Raw genomic sequence first — 19,947 nt, forward strand, 5'->3', positions numbered from 1 at the left:
GACCTACGTGCCCCCCTTTTCTACCCCTCCTCGTTCCCTGTCCTAAATTTCCCCCTCCACTGCTTTTATGATCGCTCGCACTCAATACTCACCTGCCCGTCTTGAACCAATAGTCTCCGAAACTGGGTCCGTCCAGGCAGTGTCGCCGTCCGCTCAACAGTCAGCCCCGGCTCTGGCGAGCAGTACTCAAAGGGGATTTTTCAACCGGGATCCCGTACCCTCTCTCTGTTGAGTGCGCACTTCTAAGCGTACCGGTCGCCGTTGGCGGGCAGCCTCCCGGAGCCGGCCCACCGTGCGTATCCCTTTTCGACCGGAGATTTTCGTGCCAAAAGGGGACGGTAGTTATAGGTTAGGAAATAATAATAAAAATCACGCTTTCGGGGTCACCACTGAAGGCAAGCGTCCCCAACCAGCACGATCCTCCCCGCAATGAGAGACAATGAAGGACTCTCCCAGGATGGAAATAAGGCCAAGACAGAGTGCGGGTGAGCGTAAATGGGAGTTTATCAATCAGAATAGGGCATGCAAAGAACTCTGCAAACTCCGAGAGCGCTCTGTCTGACAATAGCAAAGACAGGCGTATATATTTACAAAAAACGTCATCAGTACCTACATACTATAAGGGGCACAAGTTCAATGGGATTGGGTGGCGATGACTAACTATAGGTGCTGCTGCGATGTGGTTGGCCTTGGCTGGAGGACGTCACTGGTCAGCCTCGTGGGTTGGGCTGGGCCTGGCAGGTCAGCTGAGTTCATCCGGGCGGTGTTGTTGTGCCATTGTGGCCAGTGTCAGAGATGAATGTCTTTTCCTGACTTATTTGCCCTATGCCATGCACACCGCAGTCATTCAGTCATTGCAATATTATCTTCTTTAGTAAATCTATCAATAGGTTATGCTACAGGTTAATGCAACACAGGAGGAATGCACCTTATGAGGGGTTTGATGGTGATTCATCAGTGCATGGTTACCAGTGTCCTGTTTGACCGGTACCATAGGTCGAGGGGCTAAGTCTCCGGGCATGGGACGGGCGGTACATGTCTTTCTGTCTCGTTAGAAGTTATTATGAATGGGCTGCTGTATGTTGCCACAGTATTGGGTGTCTTCATTGCACAGGGTCATAAGTCTAAGGTGATCCGGTGGGTTGTGGGGTTTAAGAGGGGGCGTCTTTGGATCTGTGTATTCAAGCGGAGGTTTACTGCTGGGTTGTAAATAATGCAGGTGGCAGGCCGTGGCCTTGGGTGCTGCAGAGGGGACTACAAATCTTTGAAGCGGCTCCAGCCTAGTTGGGGGAGGTGGAGCAGCGCAGCGCAGGCCTCAGCTCTCTGGTTTGGCAGACTTCGCAGGGTGGGAGGGGAAATGGCCTTGCACATATTCACAAAGGTATTTTTCTCGTGTGTTGCCGACTTTAGGTGAGAACATCATAAACATTTGAACACTCTTATAATACTCGTTTGGATCACTTGAAAACATACATTTCAACTTAACTACATGTCTCTTGAATATAGCCAGTCTGAGCACCTTATTAGTACATTATGTTTTAACAACTACAGCATTTAGTTATATGCATATACATTTGCATTAAGTGAGGTAGTAGTTTGGTTGGTGGAGCGGAGCATAAAGAACGAGACCCGCCACCGTGCGTGGCGGTAATGACATATAAGGGTTTAGACATATACACATGACTGGCGCATTCGCACACATCTTTCACACGAGCCTTATGTATAATTGCATTCGTCCTCCCCTATACTCTAGCAGCAGTAGTTCAGTTATGGCGTGGGACCACGGGGCGTACGTTTTTCAATAATACATATAAAGAATAATCCCCCGGAATGCTTTTTATCATTTGCCCACACCTGCAGGGGTGTGGGTCCTTCAGTGTTCCTTTGCAGTGGGCCCGGGTGGTATGAGGGGACGCCCAATGAGTCATAGCCCTCACCTGGGGAAAGGATGTAGGCAAGGGGGGTCTCTTGGACCAACCCTCCCCTACACAGGTGAGGCCTGCTATTGTCCCAGCCTGGAGCAAAGACGAATGTCTGATGAGCTTATGAAGTTTCTTTGTCCTGGTGCATTCAAAGTCTATCAAGCTGGCAATTAGCGCTTTCCTGGGGCAGATGTTTATGAGGTGCCACCCTTTCTCAAGGATAGCAACTGGCAGAGCAAGTTTTTTTAATAGCTTGCCAACTTAGTTTATGAATTTTAGCCTTCATCTCTCATTTTAAATCTTGACTTAACAAAACCTCTGGAATCAAAATAGTTGATACGTATACTTTTACCAGCAACAAATCCTTCTACATTGCTAAGTAAACAGGCCTTCACACAACAATTTACTTTTGAATAGGCAATTTTCTCTCTTCAGTCAGAAAAAGCACATTTTACTATTTCTTTAAATTCGGTTTTCATCTCCAGTAAATACACACTTTGTGCAGCTATAGTTATTTTCTTGAGTGCTGGAGTTGTTTTGAAGGATGGATACATTTAAACAGGCATCTATTTAGAGTCTTTCTCTGAACAGCTGATTTTTAGATACTGTTGCAAAGAAAATGAAAACAAAACCCCTGGTTGATTTTTCAAAGATACTTTTGTTTGACAGGAGCTGTCATTCAAGAATTAGGCCCGGTTCTGCTGAGACACAATGGATTATCCTGGACATTGCCTTTTTGATCACAGTTTGTCATAAGGACTGGATGAGTTTAGCACAGAGCTGCACTTTTAAAGGTTGAAAAATGTGTCATTTTAAAGAGGCATTTTGGGTTTTCAGCACAGTAATGCTGCCTATTTCACTTCACTCCGTGTTAAATGGTGCAGAGCACACTGACACATTCCTGCAGTGAGTACTCTGTTCCACCCCACCTGAAATGTGTGTTGCAGGGTGTGCAGCCATTTTCTAGTTGTTGCAAAAATGCAGTTTAGAGATCCTGGCGTGCACAGGAGTCAGTGCACCATTTTGCTGTTTCTTGCACCACTGCAGCAAAGTGATCTATTAAAGCACAGCTGAGTGGGTTAATTTATCCCATAGCTGCAAGGCAGTTGTGCGGGTGACTGTCATCAGGTGTGGGTAGGAGGGAGGCAGGGTTGAGTGGGGCATTTGATGAGAGTGTGGTTGGTGCCAGAGAGGAGCAGTTCTTCATATTTGGTGAGACGTGCAGCAGATCAGTGCTGTATCTGTATTTTACCACTAAGGAGCGTGGCGGTAATGACATATAAGGGTTTAGACATATACACATGACTGGCGCATTCGCACACATCTTTCACACGAGCCTTATGTATAATTGCATTCGTCCTCCCCTATACTCTAGCAGCAGTAGTTCAGTTATGGCGTGGGACCACGGGGCGTACGTTTTTCAATAATACATATAAAGAATAATCCCCCGGAATGCTTTTTATCATTTGCCCACACCTGCAGGGGTGTGGGTCCTTCAGTGTTCCTTTGCAGTGGGCCCGGGTGGTATGAGGGGACGCCCAATGAGTCATAGCCCTCACCTGGGGAAAGGATGTAGGCAAGGGGGGTCTCTTGGACCAACCCTCCCCTACACAGGTGAGGCCTGCTATTGTCCCAGCCTGGAGCAAAGACGAATGTCTGATGAGCTTATGAAGTTTCTTTGTCCTGGTATATTCAAAGTCTATCAAGCTGGCAATTAGCGCTTTCCTGGGGCAGATGTTTATGAGGTGCCACCCTTTCTCAAGGCTAGCAACTGGCAGAGCAAGTTTTTTTAATAGCTTGCCAACTTAGTTTATGAATTTTAGCCTTCATCTCTCATTTTAAATCTTGACTTAACAAAACCTCTGGAATCAAAATAGTTGATACGTATACTTTTACCAGCAACAAATCCTTCTACATTGCTAAGTAAACAGGCCTTCACACAACAATTTACTTTTGAATAGGCAATTTTCTCTCTTCAGTCAGAAAAAGCACATTTTACTATTTCTTTAAATTCGGTTTTCATCTCCAGTAAATACACACTTTGTGCAGCTATAGTTATTTTCTTGAGTGCTGGAGTTGTTTTGAAGGATGGATACATTTAAACAGGCATCTATTTAGAGTCTTTCTCTGAACAGCTGATTTTTAGATACTGTTGCAAAGAAAATGAAAACAAAACCCCTGGTTGATTTTTCAAAGATACTTTTGTTTGACAGGAGCTGTCATTCAAGAATTAGGCCCGGTTCTGCTGAGACACAATGGATTATCCTGGACATTGCCTTTTTGATCACAGTTTGTCATAAGGACTGGATGAGTTTAGCACCGAGCAGCACTTTTAAAGGTTGAAAAATGTGTCATTTTAAAGAGGCATTTTGGGTTTTCAGCACAGTAATGCTGCCTATTTCACTTCACTCCGTGTTAAATGGTGCAGAGCACACTGACACATTCCTGCAGTGAGTACTCTGTTCCACCCCACCTGAAATGTGTGTTGCAGGGTGTGCAGCCATTTTCTAGTTGTTGCAAAAATGCAGTTTAGAGATCCTGGCGTGCACAGGAGTCAGTGCACCATTTTGATGTTTCTTGCACCACTGCAGCAAAGTGATCTATTAAAGCACAGCTGAGTGGGTTAATTTATCCCATAGCTGCAAGGCAGTTGTGCGGGTGACTGTCATCAGGTGTGGGTAGGAGGGAGGCAGGGTTGAGTGGGGCATTTGATGAGAGTGTGGTTGGTGCCAGAGAGGAGCAGTTCTTCATATTTGGTGAGACGTGCAGCAGATCAGTGCTGTATCTGTATTTTACCACTAAGGAGGAGTCTAATACAGAATGTGGTACTGCTAGGTTTATGTGGTGTGCTAGCCCGATGTCAGCTTTTGCAAGGCGATGGTCAGTGGCAGCCACCACTCTGAGACATCCAGGGAAAGCATAGGCATCTGAGTCTAACTGTGAGCTAAAATACACTACCAGGCGTTGTAGGTCCCCATGCGTCTGTGCTGCAACCCCAATCCCCTCTTCATTAAGCTGTCAGCTGGAATTTCCAGTCCTTGGAATCCCTCAGGGGGTGTTTGGTTTGTGTGCAACACACGGTAAGGCCGTATTTGCCACTCATCATCTGATGCACCGCCTTGCTTAGCTCTCCCTCTCCACCACATTGAGGCCCCCTCTTCCTCTGTCAATCATTGCACACCCCCAACCACCATTTCACCCCTCCACGATGCTCCTTTCTGTCCTCTGGTGGTCACCTCTCCCTCCCTTTCCTGTGCCTCTCTCTCGTCGCCTTTCTTTTGTTCACATTCCTCATGTTTATTTGTATAACTCCCTGTTAGGACTGCTTTTCTATACTCTGGCCTAGTGGGCAGATGTACAGAAGGCCAACCTATAATTTGATAGGAACAATTCTGGAAAGCTGTAGCCAAACCAGTTTAGTTAGCAGTGATAGGTGGTCTAGGCTAAGTTCTTCAGAGGGGGTGAGCTTGCAAAGGGTCCACAATGAGGTCACACAATGGGCATCACAAATTACACTTAGACAGGATGTATAAAAATACAGTTATTTAATTATGGCCAAAACACACTATAGGAAAATGACTACAAGCAGGGAGATGTATCACGCAAAACTACTAAACTAAATACATATATACATTGACTAGGTTATAACATCAGATACTCCTGCAAAGGAAAGGTTAGACAGGTATTATGCACGAAAAGGTCCACAGAGATGATCCCTAGCTAAAATTGTCCAGCCCTAAATTGTCTGGGGCCTTGTGCCCTGTAATTCAGGATAAAGTTCCACAGTGCTTAGGTTGCAGGAACAAATGTAGATAGGGTCTCTGGGGTCCAGTGAAGTGTTCTTAGGGTTAGGGTTCAAGAGTCAGTAGTCTTGCATAGACAAGTTATGGAAAAGCCATAAGTGTTGAAATAGGTGTATTATAAGCCCATTGACTTATAATGGGAGTATAGGGGCAGGTTAAACACTCTGTAACTTAACCTCCTTTCTCCGAATCTTCCCCAGGCTTGGTAAAACAAAGGAAGGGTGCCCTATATTGCCTTTCCCACCACAATCCGCAGTCCTCGATTACCAGGTGTTGCAGGTTCAAGCTCCAGTCCAGTTGGTGTCTTTTGCTGGTTCAAGGACTCTTGGTCAAAGAATGCAGAAAACTGTGATGCAGCAACCCTCTCAGGACTGGACTCAAGTCAGGTAAGCATGTTTCGGATGGTGCACACCGCGCACTGCGATGCAAACGGATTCAGTAGCCGTGGTCAGACTTTCCCTTCTATCTCAGGTCCCATTTCTGCTACGACACTGAAATTTCGCAGGAGGAAGTCTTGCAGTGGCAGCTGAAGGTCTGGTGATGTCACTAGCACAGGAGAACAAGACCAAAGCTGGTCAGCCACAGGACAGTTCCAGGGCACTTCCGAAGGCTGTCTTTGGCAGGGCACCGAGCAGACGTAGGGAACGGATGGTCCTTCCACTCCAAGGTTCGTAGCACCTTTGCAAGACTACTAAAGATCAAGAGCAAAATAGGGCTCATCCAGGACAGCAGCAGAAGCCGGTTGCCAGGCCTCCTTCAGTCACGTCTCAGGTCTCTTTGCGGGTCTCACAGCTAGACAGGATACTTTACTCCTTCAGGTTTCTCTGAAGAATGGGTGCAGAGGTCCTCTTCTTATCCTAAAAGCCAAGTAAGAGCTGAAACTCCCACTAGCCAATAGCAGGACCAGCCCACACAGACACCCCAGCAGTGGTACAATCAGGACCACTGGTGGGAACATTCATTCATACCACTCAGACACATTGAAACCAGTATGTGGATTGGAGTCAGACTGACCCAGCCCACATCCTGCCAGCAAACACACACAGCCCTCTAGTAGCCCTCCAACAGCTTCTGCTTTCCCGGGCACTGGAAGTCCTTATAAGGATTTTCCATGGCCTGTGAGGCCAGGAACAAGGCTAAAGAACAAGATGGCAAAAGAACTGGCCAAAAATCTTGTGGCAAAGCCATGTTTGACCTGTAGCCACAGTTAGTAGCCAATCGCGGGAAACACGGGAAATCTAAAATCTAAATCCCCAAAAAGTGGGGAAAAGTCACTGCTGCCACCAGCCTATCATTTTAGCACACCTATAGTAACGAAAAATCCTAGGAGTGTTAGTCCGGGGCAAAAAAAAAAAAAAATGCACCCCATTGTACTGTAGTCTAAGCTGCTGTGCGCAATGCTAAAAAGTTACCACAAGTGATACAAAAGTAACCAAAAGTTGTAACATAGTAACACGACTGAGGGAAAAAATGTTTCCCCATACTGACAGCCTGAAGGACATGTCAGTTTCCCCATAACATAAGAGCAAAAGCCAGTGCAGTGAAGCTTAAGGCTTCACTGTACTGTAAAAAGTACAGGTCAGATTCAAAAATAAAAGCAAAATGTTTAGGGGTTCCATTAAGATGGAAGTGAAGGTGCAGTAAAGATAATCTTTCCTAACACATGCCCCCCTCCAGACTAAGGGACAGGGGGAAGTAATCTACCCCTGGGTGGGTCCTCTGTTCCAGTCGGTTATCCCTGTTGGACAGCCTTTCAAAATTGCTATGTTTGAGAGCTGGCCTATATCCAATAGTGACGTTCAAGGCCTGCAGACTTGTGAACCACCTGATCCACTTTGAATCCTCTCCCTTAACATCTACCAACCACTTCAAGGTTTGAGGGGGAGCATAAAGAGCGAAGTGAGCCCCATTAAGGTAGGACCTCAACTTCCTAAGGCACCATACAATGGAAAAACAACTCTTCTCCACCTGGGACCAACTGAGTTATTCACCCCTAAACTGGTAGCTGACTAGATATATTGGGTGTTCCTCATCTTTGTCATTAAGCTGTGAAAGTCTTCCAACTATCTCAGTTGAATAGGCATCTGTCTGCACTATGAAAGGTCTCTTCCAATCAGGTGCCCTTGATATGATATGATATGATATGATATGATATGGCATTTGTAACGCGCCTATACACAGGTGTTAAACCAGGAGCTTGACCTAGGGATTCTTTCAGGCCAGTGAAGGCCTTCTCACACTCAGGAGTCCATAAGAACTATTTAGGTCCCCTATGAATAGTGAGGGTAGTTAGAGGGACAGCTATATTTCTATAGGCTGCCACTTTGCTCCTGTATTTCTCAGTGAGGCCCAGGAAAGTCCTAATTTGGACTTGAGTAGGGGGGTTGCCCTGTTCTGTACATGAAGTACTTCACTGACAAGAATTTGCATCTTGTCCCCACATACACCAACTTCATGCATGAGGAAGGCCAATGTCTCCTGTTCAGTTTGACACTTGGTTGTCTTCCTGAACAAGTTGTCCTGATGAAGGTCCTGACACCCAGTTTCTTGAGTCAGACCCAGTTCCTTCCAAGTGGGGGTTGAATTTGCCATGTCATCCAGGCATGCATTGCTGAGATACATTTTCCCATTCTGAACAGGGGCTAGGCTCAGTTGACAGTTGTCAGTTGCAGTCACCAATCCAGAAGTCCATTCACTGAATTAAGGATCTGAAAGGACCAAAACTGCTGTCTCCTCAGCACAGACTGCAAGGGATATGTTGCTAACCCTGCAGAGAGATCATAACAACAGCTTTACTTTTCAGCGCAGAGCTAATCCCCTAAGGTGTTACCTCTTAGTGAAGAGTGTGCTTCTTTCTTGATCTCTTGACAGCTAGAAGGCTCATACACTCTTTGTTCCAACACAGGGTGGATCTCACACCAACTGTCAGTACTTTCTCTTGGTTCTGAACCACCACAATACCCAATCTTGGTGGGTTCACTTACTCCCAGAATACAGTCTGGTTTACTCCATCCTGTTATAAAGGGTGTCAGTTACATCAAGGGGGGTGATTGACTCAGCAAACTCTCCAGCTCACCTTGCTGATGTCGGGTCAGGTGAGGAGACACTAGTCCATCCTCACAGAAGCCATTAGAAGCTCCTGGTTTGACACAGGGCAGGGAGACACACAGATCTCTCTGGCTCCCACTCTATAGCCATAAGCAGGGTTCCAATTGTATCGCTCAAGATAAAACTCCATACTATTCACAGGAAACTGTATGGCAACCTGTCTAGGTCCACCAAAGCCTTAGGAGTAGTTTACCTTGCCAAGCTGTGAAACAAGGCTAGGCCCAGACCACTGACAGGTAGTCAGGGATTTACAGAACAGGCTTGACAGGAGAAGGTCCCACCTCCTTCTCTGGGGCTCACCGAGAGCTCCAATCAAACTCCCGAGAGATCTGACAGATCTCTCGCTCAGAAAGTCCTTTGGATTACAGCTTAGTGACACTTGACAGGTCACTTCACGATCCCTCATCTGGGTCTGACCACTACTGAGCACAGCAGATGAGCTACATCTGGAGCTGTCATTCAGTGTGGTATCAATGAGTGATTTGGCAGTCATTCCCTGTGGGTTGGCACACAGGCGTATGGGATTGTGAACAGCAATCAAAACTTGCAACCTATTGCCTGAGGTCTACAGAGTCAAAGGGCTAATGACATTAAGCCTTGTCTCTAGTAGCAAGGAGTTCACTCCTATCAACCTGGTGACAGAGAGTGATACTCCTACTTTGGTTCTCCTCTGAGATCCCCATCATGGGCAGCAGGAATGTGTGTTAGACCACACAGGTGATATCCGATGCTAGGATGCATCACCAGGGGAATGTCACACACCAACTGTAGCAGGAATGGCCTCACAACCTGAACAACCTCCAACCTCTCAAGGTCTGCTCTGGTGGGCTCTGTGGACTGCCTTTGCAGTAACCCACCTTCCTGTTGAACTCTTTGCTTCACTGGAGGAGAATCCTCCCATTGGAAGTAGGCCTTTCTCCATAGCCCTAGCCATGATGGTTTCCTTTTCTGTTGACCCATACTTCTTCATCTCCTAGGGCTCTCCTCTACCTGTATACTAGGTGGCTTAGGAGGCCCATAGGATTGAAGGTTTTCTGGGGGTCCCTCTTCCAAACTAGGAATGGGGACACTTCCAACTACCTTAACATCAGTTGTAGGTAAGGCAGGGGGAATATTCTTCCCTCTGCCTCTGTTTCTGACTCTTCTGTCCATGGGATTCCTCTTAGACCTAGGCTGCTGCTGGGGGGCTTGGATAAGACAGCCTGATTTTGAGACCTGATTTTGAGACCTAGTGCTTGAAGGGTCTGGTAAGGGTCTATCAGGAAATACGTTTTGAAGACTCAACTCACCCAGCACTCTTCTACGAACCACACCTCTCACATTGATAGATGCCCTGACCATTTCTCTATTCACAGCTTGAATGGCAGGTTTTCATGGAACATTAACAGAGGGCATACCAGCCAACTGAGTATCCCCCACAGGAACTCTGGCAAGAACCTGTGGGTTTACCATGAAGGAACCTGCATAGGTAGGACTGGGCCAAGTGTTCCTAACGGTAGAGGTAGTTACACCTCCTACCTGAACTATCCTCAACAGAATTATCACTATTCAATAGTACTGGGATGTGAGCCAATGCTCCAGCAATACTAGTTTCCAAGGAATCTAAACTAACTTCAGACTCTTCCTTTGAGGGAATGCAGTCAAAGGGAAAGAGACCCCTGCCATCTCTTCTTCTTCATACTTAGAGAAGGCCAGACTGGCAGAGTGGACCCCCAAGGTCTTACCCTTACATTTGGGGTCCCCCTTCCTGTGGTCACTTACTCCACAAGTGTAGCACATCCCAATGGCACTTGACACATAGGGAGGCTCAGAATAGACACTCACCTGTTTGGGGGGGTTAGTCCCACTACACTGGCCTGATTCTGTTGACTACCCCTTATTAAACTTTTTGTGGGCCTTCTTGGACATAGTTGTATCAGTATCCCCAACTTCTTTCTCTTTCTGCTTCTTTCCCTTATAGGACACTGTATGTGAAATCCATTAGTCAGCAGAAATGGCTAGCCTATTTGGATTTCTTTCCTTTGAGTCAGTCAAATGCTGCTTAAGCTCTGGGGAACAAGATGCAAGCATATGTTCAAGCATGACCAAATTGATAATGTCCTCAAAGGGCTTCGATCCAGCCACTCAAGTTCTTTAAAAACAGCAACAAAACGTACATAGGTCATGCATTCTTTCTTTTTGTATTATCTAAACCTCCTCAGTCTGCTGAGCTACCATGCAATCCTGTCAGCATCACTCACTCCTCGTACCTCACATGCATATTCAAACGTTACAGGCTAGTCAATTATATCATTCTTCTCTTCATACATACTCAAGAGATCTTTAGGAAACCTAGGATCTGAAGAGGACCCAGGACCATCTCCAGATCCTCTGGAAGAACCTTGTAAAGCCTGAATCTTGGCAAGCTCCAGCTGGTGATCCCTTTCTTTCTGCCTCTTAACCCTCTCAATTTCCAATTTGGTCATTTTGAATTGAAGCTCTTTCTCTTTGAGCCTGAGTGTATCCCTTTTCAAACTGAACATTGCCTCAGCATTTGAGGAGGTCACAGACAGAGGTTCAGAGGATGCACTTTCTCCTTCCTCTTCCTCAACACTAGCCACTGTAGTGGCAACAATGATATTACTGGTGCTGGGTCCAGTCCCAGCTCCACCATAAGGACCATTTGTTAAGTTAGGCACAACTTTGTTCTCTCAAAGTGCAGAATTTGTATAACTAACTCAGCTTTTGGGCCAGAGACTGTCAAGCCTCTCTCAACATACAATGTTCTCAATTGCTCAACTTTGGAGGCACTCACAGTGGTGAACGTGATTGTTTCCATGATATTCAGTATATTAGGTGACATGTATCTACAAGGCAATCAAATATTATAGTGTTCTGTGTAAGTATTTTCTGGACACACGACCAGGGATCTACACTGTGGTACCCAATACAGATCCTTTTCACAAAATATCTAGATGTTATGTGGAGAGGGTCATCCCACCACTGTACACCAATTTGTTAAGACTGATTTTCTATACTCTGGCCTGGTGGACAGATGTATAGAAGGCCAACCTATATTGTGACAGGAACACAATAACACGACTTAGGGAAACAAGGTTTCCCAGTACTGACAGCCTGAAGGACATTTCAGTTTCCCCATAACATATGAACAAAGGCCAGTGCAGTGAAGCGTAAGGCTTCATTGTACTGCAAAAAGTACAGGACAGATTCAAAAATAAAAGCAAAACGTTTAGGAGTTCCATAAAGATGGAAGGAAAGGTGCAGTAAAGAGAATCTTTCCTAACACTCCCTTTATATCCTAATGTATCTTTTCCTTCATTTATGATTCTTTTCTCCATGCCCTTTCCAATCACCCATCCTCTCTTGATCTCTTGTGCTCTCCCTTCTGTTTTATTTCGTTCTGATCATCCTTTTATCCTCCTTGTTCTAACTTCTACCCTGCATCTTCTTTTTATCCCTTCTTCCCTTCCGTTATATATCTTGCCTTCTTCCATTCCTCCACTTCCACCGTCCCTGCTTCTCCTTCATCTTTCTGCGGGCACCCTTCCCCAGCTACTCCTCCCGTCTTCTCCACCCATGCCTCACTCTCCCAATCTTCCTCTTCTCTCAGTCTCATCCTTAATCCTTCTCTGCTATCAGCTCACTCATCCTCACTGCCCACATCACCATTTTTTTTCTGTCACAATCACCCTCCTGCCTTTCTTTTTTCCTATGTGTGATTGTGTGTGTCAGTATGTGCATATGGGTGCGGTGCTTGGGGCAGGCCGGGGGCCCACAGGCAGGCGACGTGACATTTATTTCTGGGCATCTTGATAAAGTAGGTATGGCATGTGTTATCACTTGCCGAGACTAGCATTTGTGGCAGCAAGTCTAGTCTAGCCCTTTAATACGATTGTGGAACTCCTTTTTTTCTGGGCATCTATTTTAAGGTATGCATGGTATGTGTTATCACTTGGCTAGACTGACATTTTGGGGCAGCAAGTCTAACCCGTCCTTACTGTGTGGTGTGTAACTGATAATAGATGTGGTTTGTAGTGGAAGGTTTTATAAATGAAATATATAGTAGGTAAAAAATTCCTGCCAATTGTACCTTGACTATGAAGCATCCCAATTAGCAGTTGGCAAACAGTGATGGAGAAACATTATGCTGAAACATACAAATTATACACCAAATAAATGCTACATACATGCATAATGCATGAAAAATTATGCCTCCTAGTTATACCTGCAAAAATGTAGTTACCCAACCCCTCTGTCTGGTGCCCCCTGAGGATCACTTATCCCCCGTGGCATCAAAAACGGACTCCGCCACTGGCTTTTGGAGTCGTGTGTAGGATTGATGTTGTCATTAAGATGGCCCACAATAAAATTAGTAACATCTTCAATCTCTCCATTGTTTAAGGATGGACTTTACTTTCTAAAATCTCACTTAGCAACATGCCAGTGGTGTCCATGTTCATATTTCTGATCTCATTTGTACTATTAATTTGATGTTCACAGTAAATTAAACCAGTCAATATGACATTTAATCAATGGCTGTTTTTATTTTAACTCGTGAAATAGCATTATATGCTAGGACTGATCTGTTGAAATTGCTAACTTTAGGCAGGGCTGCAAAATGTGCATGTTCCACACCATTGGCTAGTGGTAATTGACTTTAATTACCTTCCCTCTGACATAGTAAGGCCAGCCTTGTTTCCAACATATGGCTCTCATTTTAGTGTTCGTTGTAAAAAAAAGAGTGTATGTTATCTGCTGCTTCAAGCTCTCAGGCATTGTGCAACACATGCTCTTCAGTGCACTATGTGCACTGTGCATTAGAGCATGCCGTCACCTTCTTGCTAATGCCTCCTCACCGAATGGTCGACATACCTGCTGCATTCCAATCATAAGATGTTATTCCAGTCATGTGTTTTACATGCATTCTTTGACTTCCAGCCTTGGATGTCTCCATTCTAAACACAGACCTGCAATTTCCACAATGCATTGTAAAGAAAGACCAACACTATGCTAATATCTTCAAAATGGAATGGAACATACTTTCATGGATGGAGTGAGGTACACAATACCACTGGGCAGAAACACACAGCAGTGAGCCGTGCCTCTTGCAATTTCTGTATTCTATGCCTTCTGATCACGTCGGATTTCCTCCTTGCCCCTTTCGAGAGGAATGTAGCAGTCACCTCCACCATTTTGTATGGCAAAATCATCAAGCAACTTTTTTTTTAGCACATACAATTGTTTAATTGGTGCAGTCTTTTAACGTATCCCAACAAAGACTGAGATTTGCTTGGACAATAGGAAGTTTCCATCCAGACTATTTTTGCTGAAGAATGATGCTGAATTACAGCAGTGAGGGAGGCAGACTTCTTTTGTTGGAAACTCCCACGAGCTGTGGGAGACATGGTTGGCAGTTCTGCTGTCAGCAGGTAGTAAAGCCTAGCAACACCAGTCATCCTAATCTGCAATCAGCAGCTGCATTCACTTAGGCAGAAGCGGATTTAACAGGCTGTAAAAAGCTTTTAAAAATCTTTTTTGGTTGTGGGCATATATTGATCTCAGTGTTTCTCAATCTTGACAGTGCGTTATTGCATTACGGTTGTTGGTGCTATACACACTGATATTAATGCTACATGTGGTGATCCATTCTTGTATGAAATGTATATCATATTCCAGTGTTATTGTAAACATATTTTTCTCAGTGTATTGGAACAATGTTATGTGATGCCACATCATGTTTTCCCAAGGGGTGAGGTCAGGTGCCATCACTTCCTGTGATGTCACATCTGTTACCCCAGGCCTTTTGGTGAAATGAGATCCCTGGTTCTTTCCCATTTCCTCCAAGCACCCAACTTTGTTAATCTGCCCAAATTAAATGTTGTGTCTTTTGAGGAACTACTTGTGCTGAAGAAGTTTGAATGTCAGCTATATTGTTTTGGAGGGCAGCAGGATGTTTGCAGATAATAATAATTGCAGTGAATACCAATAGTCTTAAATCAGTGGCACAGTGTTGAATACCTGGACTGTGCTTATAATGTCTTGATAAGGACTCAGCGAAAGGACTGGCAGCAGTTATTTTCTTGGCAAAAGCTGCATGTTGGATACTTTATGCATACGCTAAGAGGTTGAAAAAGAAACACTGACCTGACCAATAGTTATTTAGACAGTCAGCATCGATTATGAAGGTAAAGTCTTCAAATTAACTGTTGTGGAATGCAAAAGCAAACACATGAATGACCAGCTGGTATTAATGTGGAGATACAGACGCATTATGTTATGCATTAGATTTACATTAACATTATATTAAATCAGCAATAGATGTTATGTTGTGCTGCATTAACGGACTGATAACATGAAAATTGTTATACCGTATGTCTTATTTTGCAGATCATGTTCCCTTCAGGCGCCTTTGTCAGAGCTGATGTGTGCGACTGGGGGATAAGTTTGACTGTGAGAGCGCCAAGCAGTGATTTTAATGGAACCCGAGGCTTGTGTGGCCTGTTTGACAGGAACGGTCGGAATGACTTCCATAGAGCTGATGGCAGCCCTTTCCCTGCGCACAGCACCGAGTCGCTGGAGAACTTCATTCAAGCTTGGAGGTAGCACTGCCAGAGATTTCAAACCTGTTACACGTCGGGTAAAATAACTGCAAATGTGTCTGAAGTATTCATATCCTGAATGACGCTCCTAAAAGCCTTCGGAAATGCAGTCCGCTCTTTGAAAACGATTTATGCCGGTACATCTAATGTTCCACGTCCCTTTGTCCGCTTATCATAATGCAGGATGCAGACTTTGATCTCAAGTGAGGACTTCCATTCGAAATGGAAAGAAAAGCTTTGTTGCAAAATGCCGCAAATTACATGTTGGTTAATGACGCAGTTGTTATTCCTGGCTTGCATGTATTTCCCGTGAACACACTTTGAAAGGTATAATATATTATTTTTTTAAAAACATTTTTTTTATTGTTCATGGCTAAGTAAAATTCAGCACTTTACAATATTATAAAAATCAGTAAAAATAATAACTGTCTCATAAACAGACGTAAATGCACACAACAACACAATACAAAAAATAAAAATAAAACAATAACACAAGTCATCAATACACTAATGATTAACATTATGAGGTCTTCGGTCCATATACTCACTAAATCATTGCCATCTAAGACCTTCAGTCACTTAAGAAAACCCAACACAGCCACGGCCACCGAAGTGGGGTTACCGCCTAATATACGTTGCCATCAATTATGACAATGAATACATTCTAGACTATGAATCTGTTTTTAAAAATATAAAGTGTGAAAGTCAATCAGTGCAGGACACATTATGAGATGTTTCAAATTTTGCGTAGCAGTTTCATTGCCACAAAATCGGCAAAACGATTCCCTTAGGACCAACTTTCGCCTGGCAACTATTTCCCTCACTGGTAAGAGATTGAACGTGAATCTCATGAATTCGTTTCGGGGATAAAAATTGGGAAAGCGCTTCAAGTAGGGTGCCAGGGTCCCCAGTTGTTTTACATCTTAAATACGAACATGGCTCCTAATTATGTAGAGTATCCAAAGTGGTACTCCAGTCTTTTCAAAGAAGAGCTAATTTAATGTTGCAAGGGTTTAGCAATAAATCATTCAAACCTGATCCAACTTCACCACAAAGTGATTGATAGATTGTTCCTTATTTGATTTTAATGAAATGGCATCCACAATACACAAACATTAGACTCCAAGGTACACACGCGAGTGAGTAACCCCTGGAACATAGGCAGGCTTTTGCAGCGGTTTTAAAAAGTGCCCCTCAAAGGAAACCTGAGGGTATAGTTTTCATGCGTTTGTGTCATGATGGTTTCAATGTATAGCACGTATTGCACTTTTACGAATTGTGTAGTAAGCAGCACTTCAGGTACTAGTGAGTTGTATGAATGTGGTGATTAGAGGGCACTTTATTATGTGTGTCGAAAGAGTGAAGATATTGACATACGATTAATTAAGGCTAGACTGTGTTTCACAGAGTAACAAGCTTCGTGATGATAATTTAGCATGATATTATGAACACATGATTTAAAAGAAAATAATAATTTGATGTTGAGTCAATAAAATGTCAAAGTCACAAAATAGTGAGTTTTTGGGTAGATCGAGCATTTTACGATAGAGCATTAAACATCTCCATTTGTCCCTTGCCAGCATTGATCTTCTAATGCCCAATTAATACCGCGTATCCCCGATAGGAATGTGTATGGAATGAACACAGACAGCTCAATCCTTCCCTCCCATGGAGTCTTTCAAAGTATAGATTATATATGTATCTACAAATCTATTTTGCATCATATTATCCATCCACTTCTCATGTTTTTATTCGGGACCCAATGTTTTGTAAATCCAATATTATTTTGCAGGTATCATTATGGGAAATATTGCCTACATGCTGAGTTAAGCCAATTTTAGAATGACGCATGTGCAATTCCTTGGTGTATGGTTCCTGTAACATGGGGACCATTTAAACTGTTTATCATTCTGAAGAATGGTTTGAATTTGTATCTGACTTTTACATTCAGATGTTGTTCAATTCGTTCAGTGTCATGATGTCCACGTGTCTTTGCATCAGCAGCCTTTTTTGAATGTTTTGCTGTAATGTGGTTTACGAAATGTTATCCCATTTGGTGCCGATTTTGAGTGGGTGGTGGGCAGCTTCTGATGGGAAAAGTGGTGCAAGCTTCTACGCCGTATTTTATCTTCTGTGTAGGTTACTGTGGCACCAGTAAGGGTGCAGTGTTCCACACATCCTATGTGCTGCTCTAGTGCATGGTTACCATTCCCAGAGCATCATATCAACTATCAATGTCTTCCATGGTTGTGGTACATTTGTTGTGCATGATGAGTTAGTTTACCATCAAGAAAGTGAAAGGAAGACCCTCAACAGCATAGGGCATCTCCAATATGGTACACAGCTGTTGTTTTGTCAGTTCTTACTTGTTTAGGTCGTTTAGCATGTTATTTATTCACCTGTGATAGGTTTTGGTCACCACCCTGAGATCCACCTGTTGCTGTGTACTAACCATGGTGCCTGTAGTTGCCTGGACTGGCACTGGGTAATGCACCAATAGTGATTCACCTGTTTAAGGCAGTGGGTCCTAAGGGCCTTATGAGCTGTGTTTGTCCCTTCCTCCCTTGGTTTCATTTCCTTAGGTGTAATATTTCAAGGCACATTCTTTTTCCAGATACTTCAACCAAAGTACTGCCTTAAAACGGAAGATGTTTGGGAAGTTCAGAATAGGGGTGCTTTAATTTGCTTAATTTGCCCTGTCCCGCACAATATTTGCTCTAGCACCTTGAAGCATCTCATGTGCTAGATGGAATTAGCAATAATGATCTCAGACCCAAATAACCGGACAGACTCAAAGAATAGGGCAAAGTACTACTTTATTGTCTGCTCAAATAAAGTAGGGCAATCTGGCTAACAACAAACTGTAGTCACACACTCACAATTCAATTTTGATTACACAAAGATGTTATACCTCAATGTACATCAACTATGAGGTCATCCTACCTGGCAAACTGTAAAACCTATTGAAGGGAGGGATTGGTTAAGGGAACATATATGCCTATGTAACATATAAGTATTAGTAATATCACTGGATGGCCCTTATCTTCTAGGTACACCTTGAGCCACCTCTAAATACGTATTATACAGATTATAGCAGAAAAACAGCAGCAGGTTAGGTTGGCCTGTGCAACTTCGTATAGCATGTTGCTACATAGACCCTCTAATTGGTTGGTATTCTCTCCCATCCTTGGGTTTTCAGCTCGTTAACAGCACGTAAGCAAAATGAAACTCTGGTGAAGAGAGCAACGTCAGACTACTACACTCTTTCCCAATTATTCCATCATCTTTCATCTGTCAGGCCCCAAGCCAAGGCTTCTTCATTATAGTTGACATTGCAGCCTGTTCTCTGTTCTGGGACTTTCAAGGGAGTCTAGGTACACCATTATCTCCATCTAGCGCTTAATGAATAGCCCTTGTTTTTAACTTCTGTGAGGAGACCAAGGTTTTGTCCATTTTGACCTTTTATTTACTCCTATTTGATTTAATTAAGCTGGGTGTCATTACTCCCCATGGCATCTGGAAACTTGCTCAAGTCACACTGCTCATGCTTTTCACATCTTTGATTATCCAAAAATTGTTGCTTGCAGATGTTTTCTTCTTCACATAATCTAAGGGAAATATGTCTTACTACAAGGCATATCCTCTTGACTCCCTTTGTGCCTTGCAATTATTTCTTCAAGAGGCATCTTTGATCTCAGGCCAAGAGTCTCCTCTTTATTCCACACACAAAGCTGTTTTCCAGTCTCTCTTAATTCTGCAGCCCTGGTCTGTCACTGAGGTAGCTTGACTGGTTTCAACACAAGTCCAACATCCATCTTTCCATCATGGCCGCCTTAGCCACGTTATGTTTTCTTCTGCAGCAAGCTTCTTTATATCTCAGCTACCATGTTTTTCTGTGTATGTAAATTCACTTCATCTCTCCTCACTTATTTCTTTGGTGCATATGATTTCTTTGTCTTTGATTACATTTTTATCTTATCACTCCAGTTACATCTTTATTCCTTTAAGTATGGCCCTATTGTTTCAGTGTGTCTTCTTGGCTTTCCTTCATTACGTCACTCTGCTCTTGTCAGATTTCACTTATAGCTCTTTGATGTCCGATGGTGTGTGCAGACATCCTTACACCCTATCAGTGCAAGGTCACATTTGATATCGTCTATCATACAGTCAATGCAGTATTGGGACAGTACCTGGTGTCCCACATAGGGCTTTTCTCCTGCTATTCCAATATGATGGAGGTGAGGGGGCAGGGGCAAGGGATGACGTGTCAATCTACTCCTCTACAATATCCTCCCCATCGCTTATATAAAGGGCCTTTCAGATTGTGCAACACTGCACCATTTATCGGGTTCACAGCTGGCAACAGTCCATGTTGCCCACCACTTCCTGGAGTGTGGCGGATGCAAGTAGGGTAACCACCAGACCTTCAATGATTTTTGCTAATTTGCCCAGTTTGCTCTTCCGCTCTGTAATAGGGGGAGTGCCAATCTCATGATTGGAAATAGTGTTGCCCGA

At 43.9% G+C, this 19,947-nt stretch overlaps 1 protein-coding gene across 1 annotated transcript in view; it reads left to right on the forward strand.

The window, feature by feature from the left end:
- The window catches only part of LOC138489003 (von Willebrand factor D and EGF domain-containing protein-like), a 3,370,177-nt gene that overhangs the window by 1,762,350 nt on the left and 1,587,880 nt on the right, over positions 1–19,947 (forward strand). Inside the window, exon 11 of the mRNA XM_069616529.1 lies at positions 15,221–15,432. Coding sequence (XP_069472630.1) covers positions 15,221–15,432 — 212 coding nt within the window. The remainder of the gene's footprint in view (positions 1–15,220; positions 15,433–19,947) is intronic.

Source organism: Ambystoma mexicanum, chromosome 9 (assembly GCF_040938575.1).
Source record: "Ambystoma mexicanum isolate Mex_15411 chromosome 9, UKY_AmexF1_1, whole genome shotgun sequence".
Taxonomy (NCBI): Eukaryota; Metazoa; Chordata; class Amphibia; order Caudata; family Ambystomatidae; genus Ambystoma; species Ambystoma mexicanum.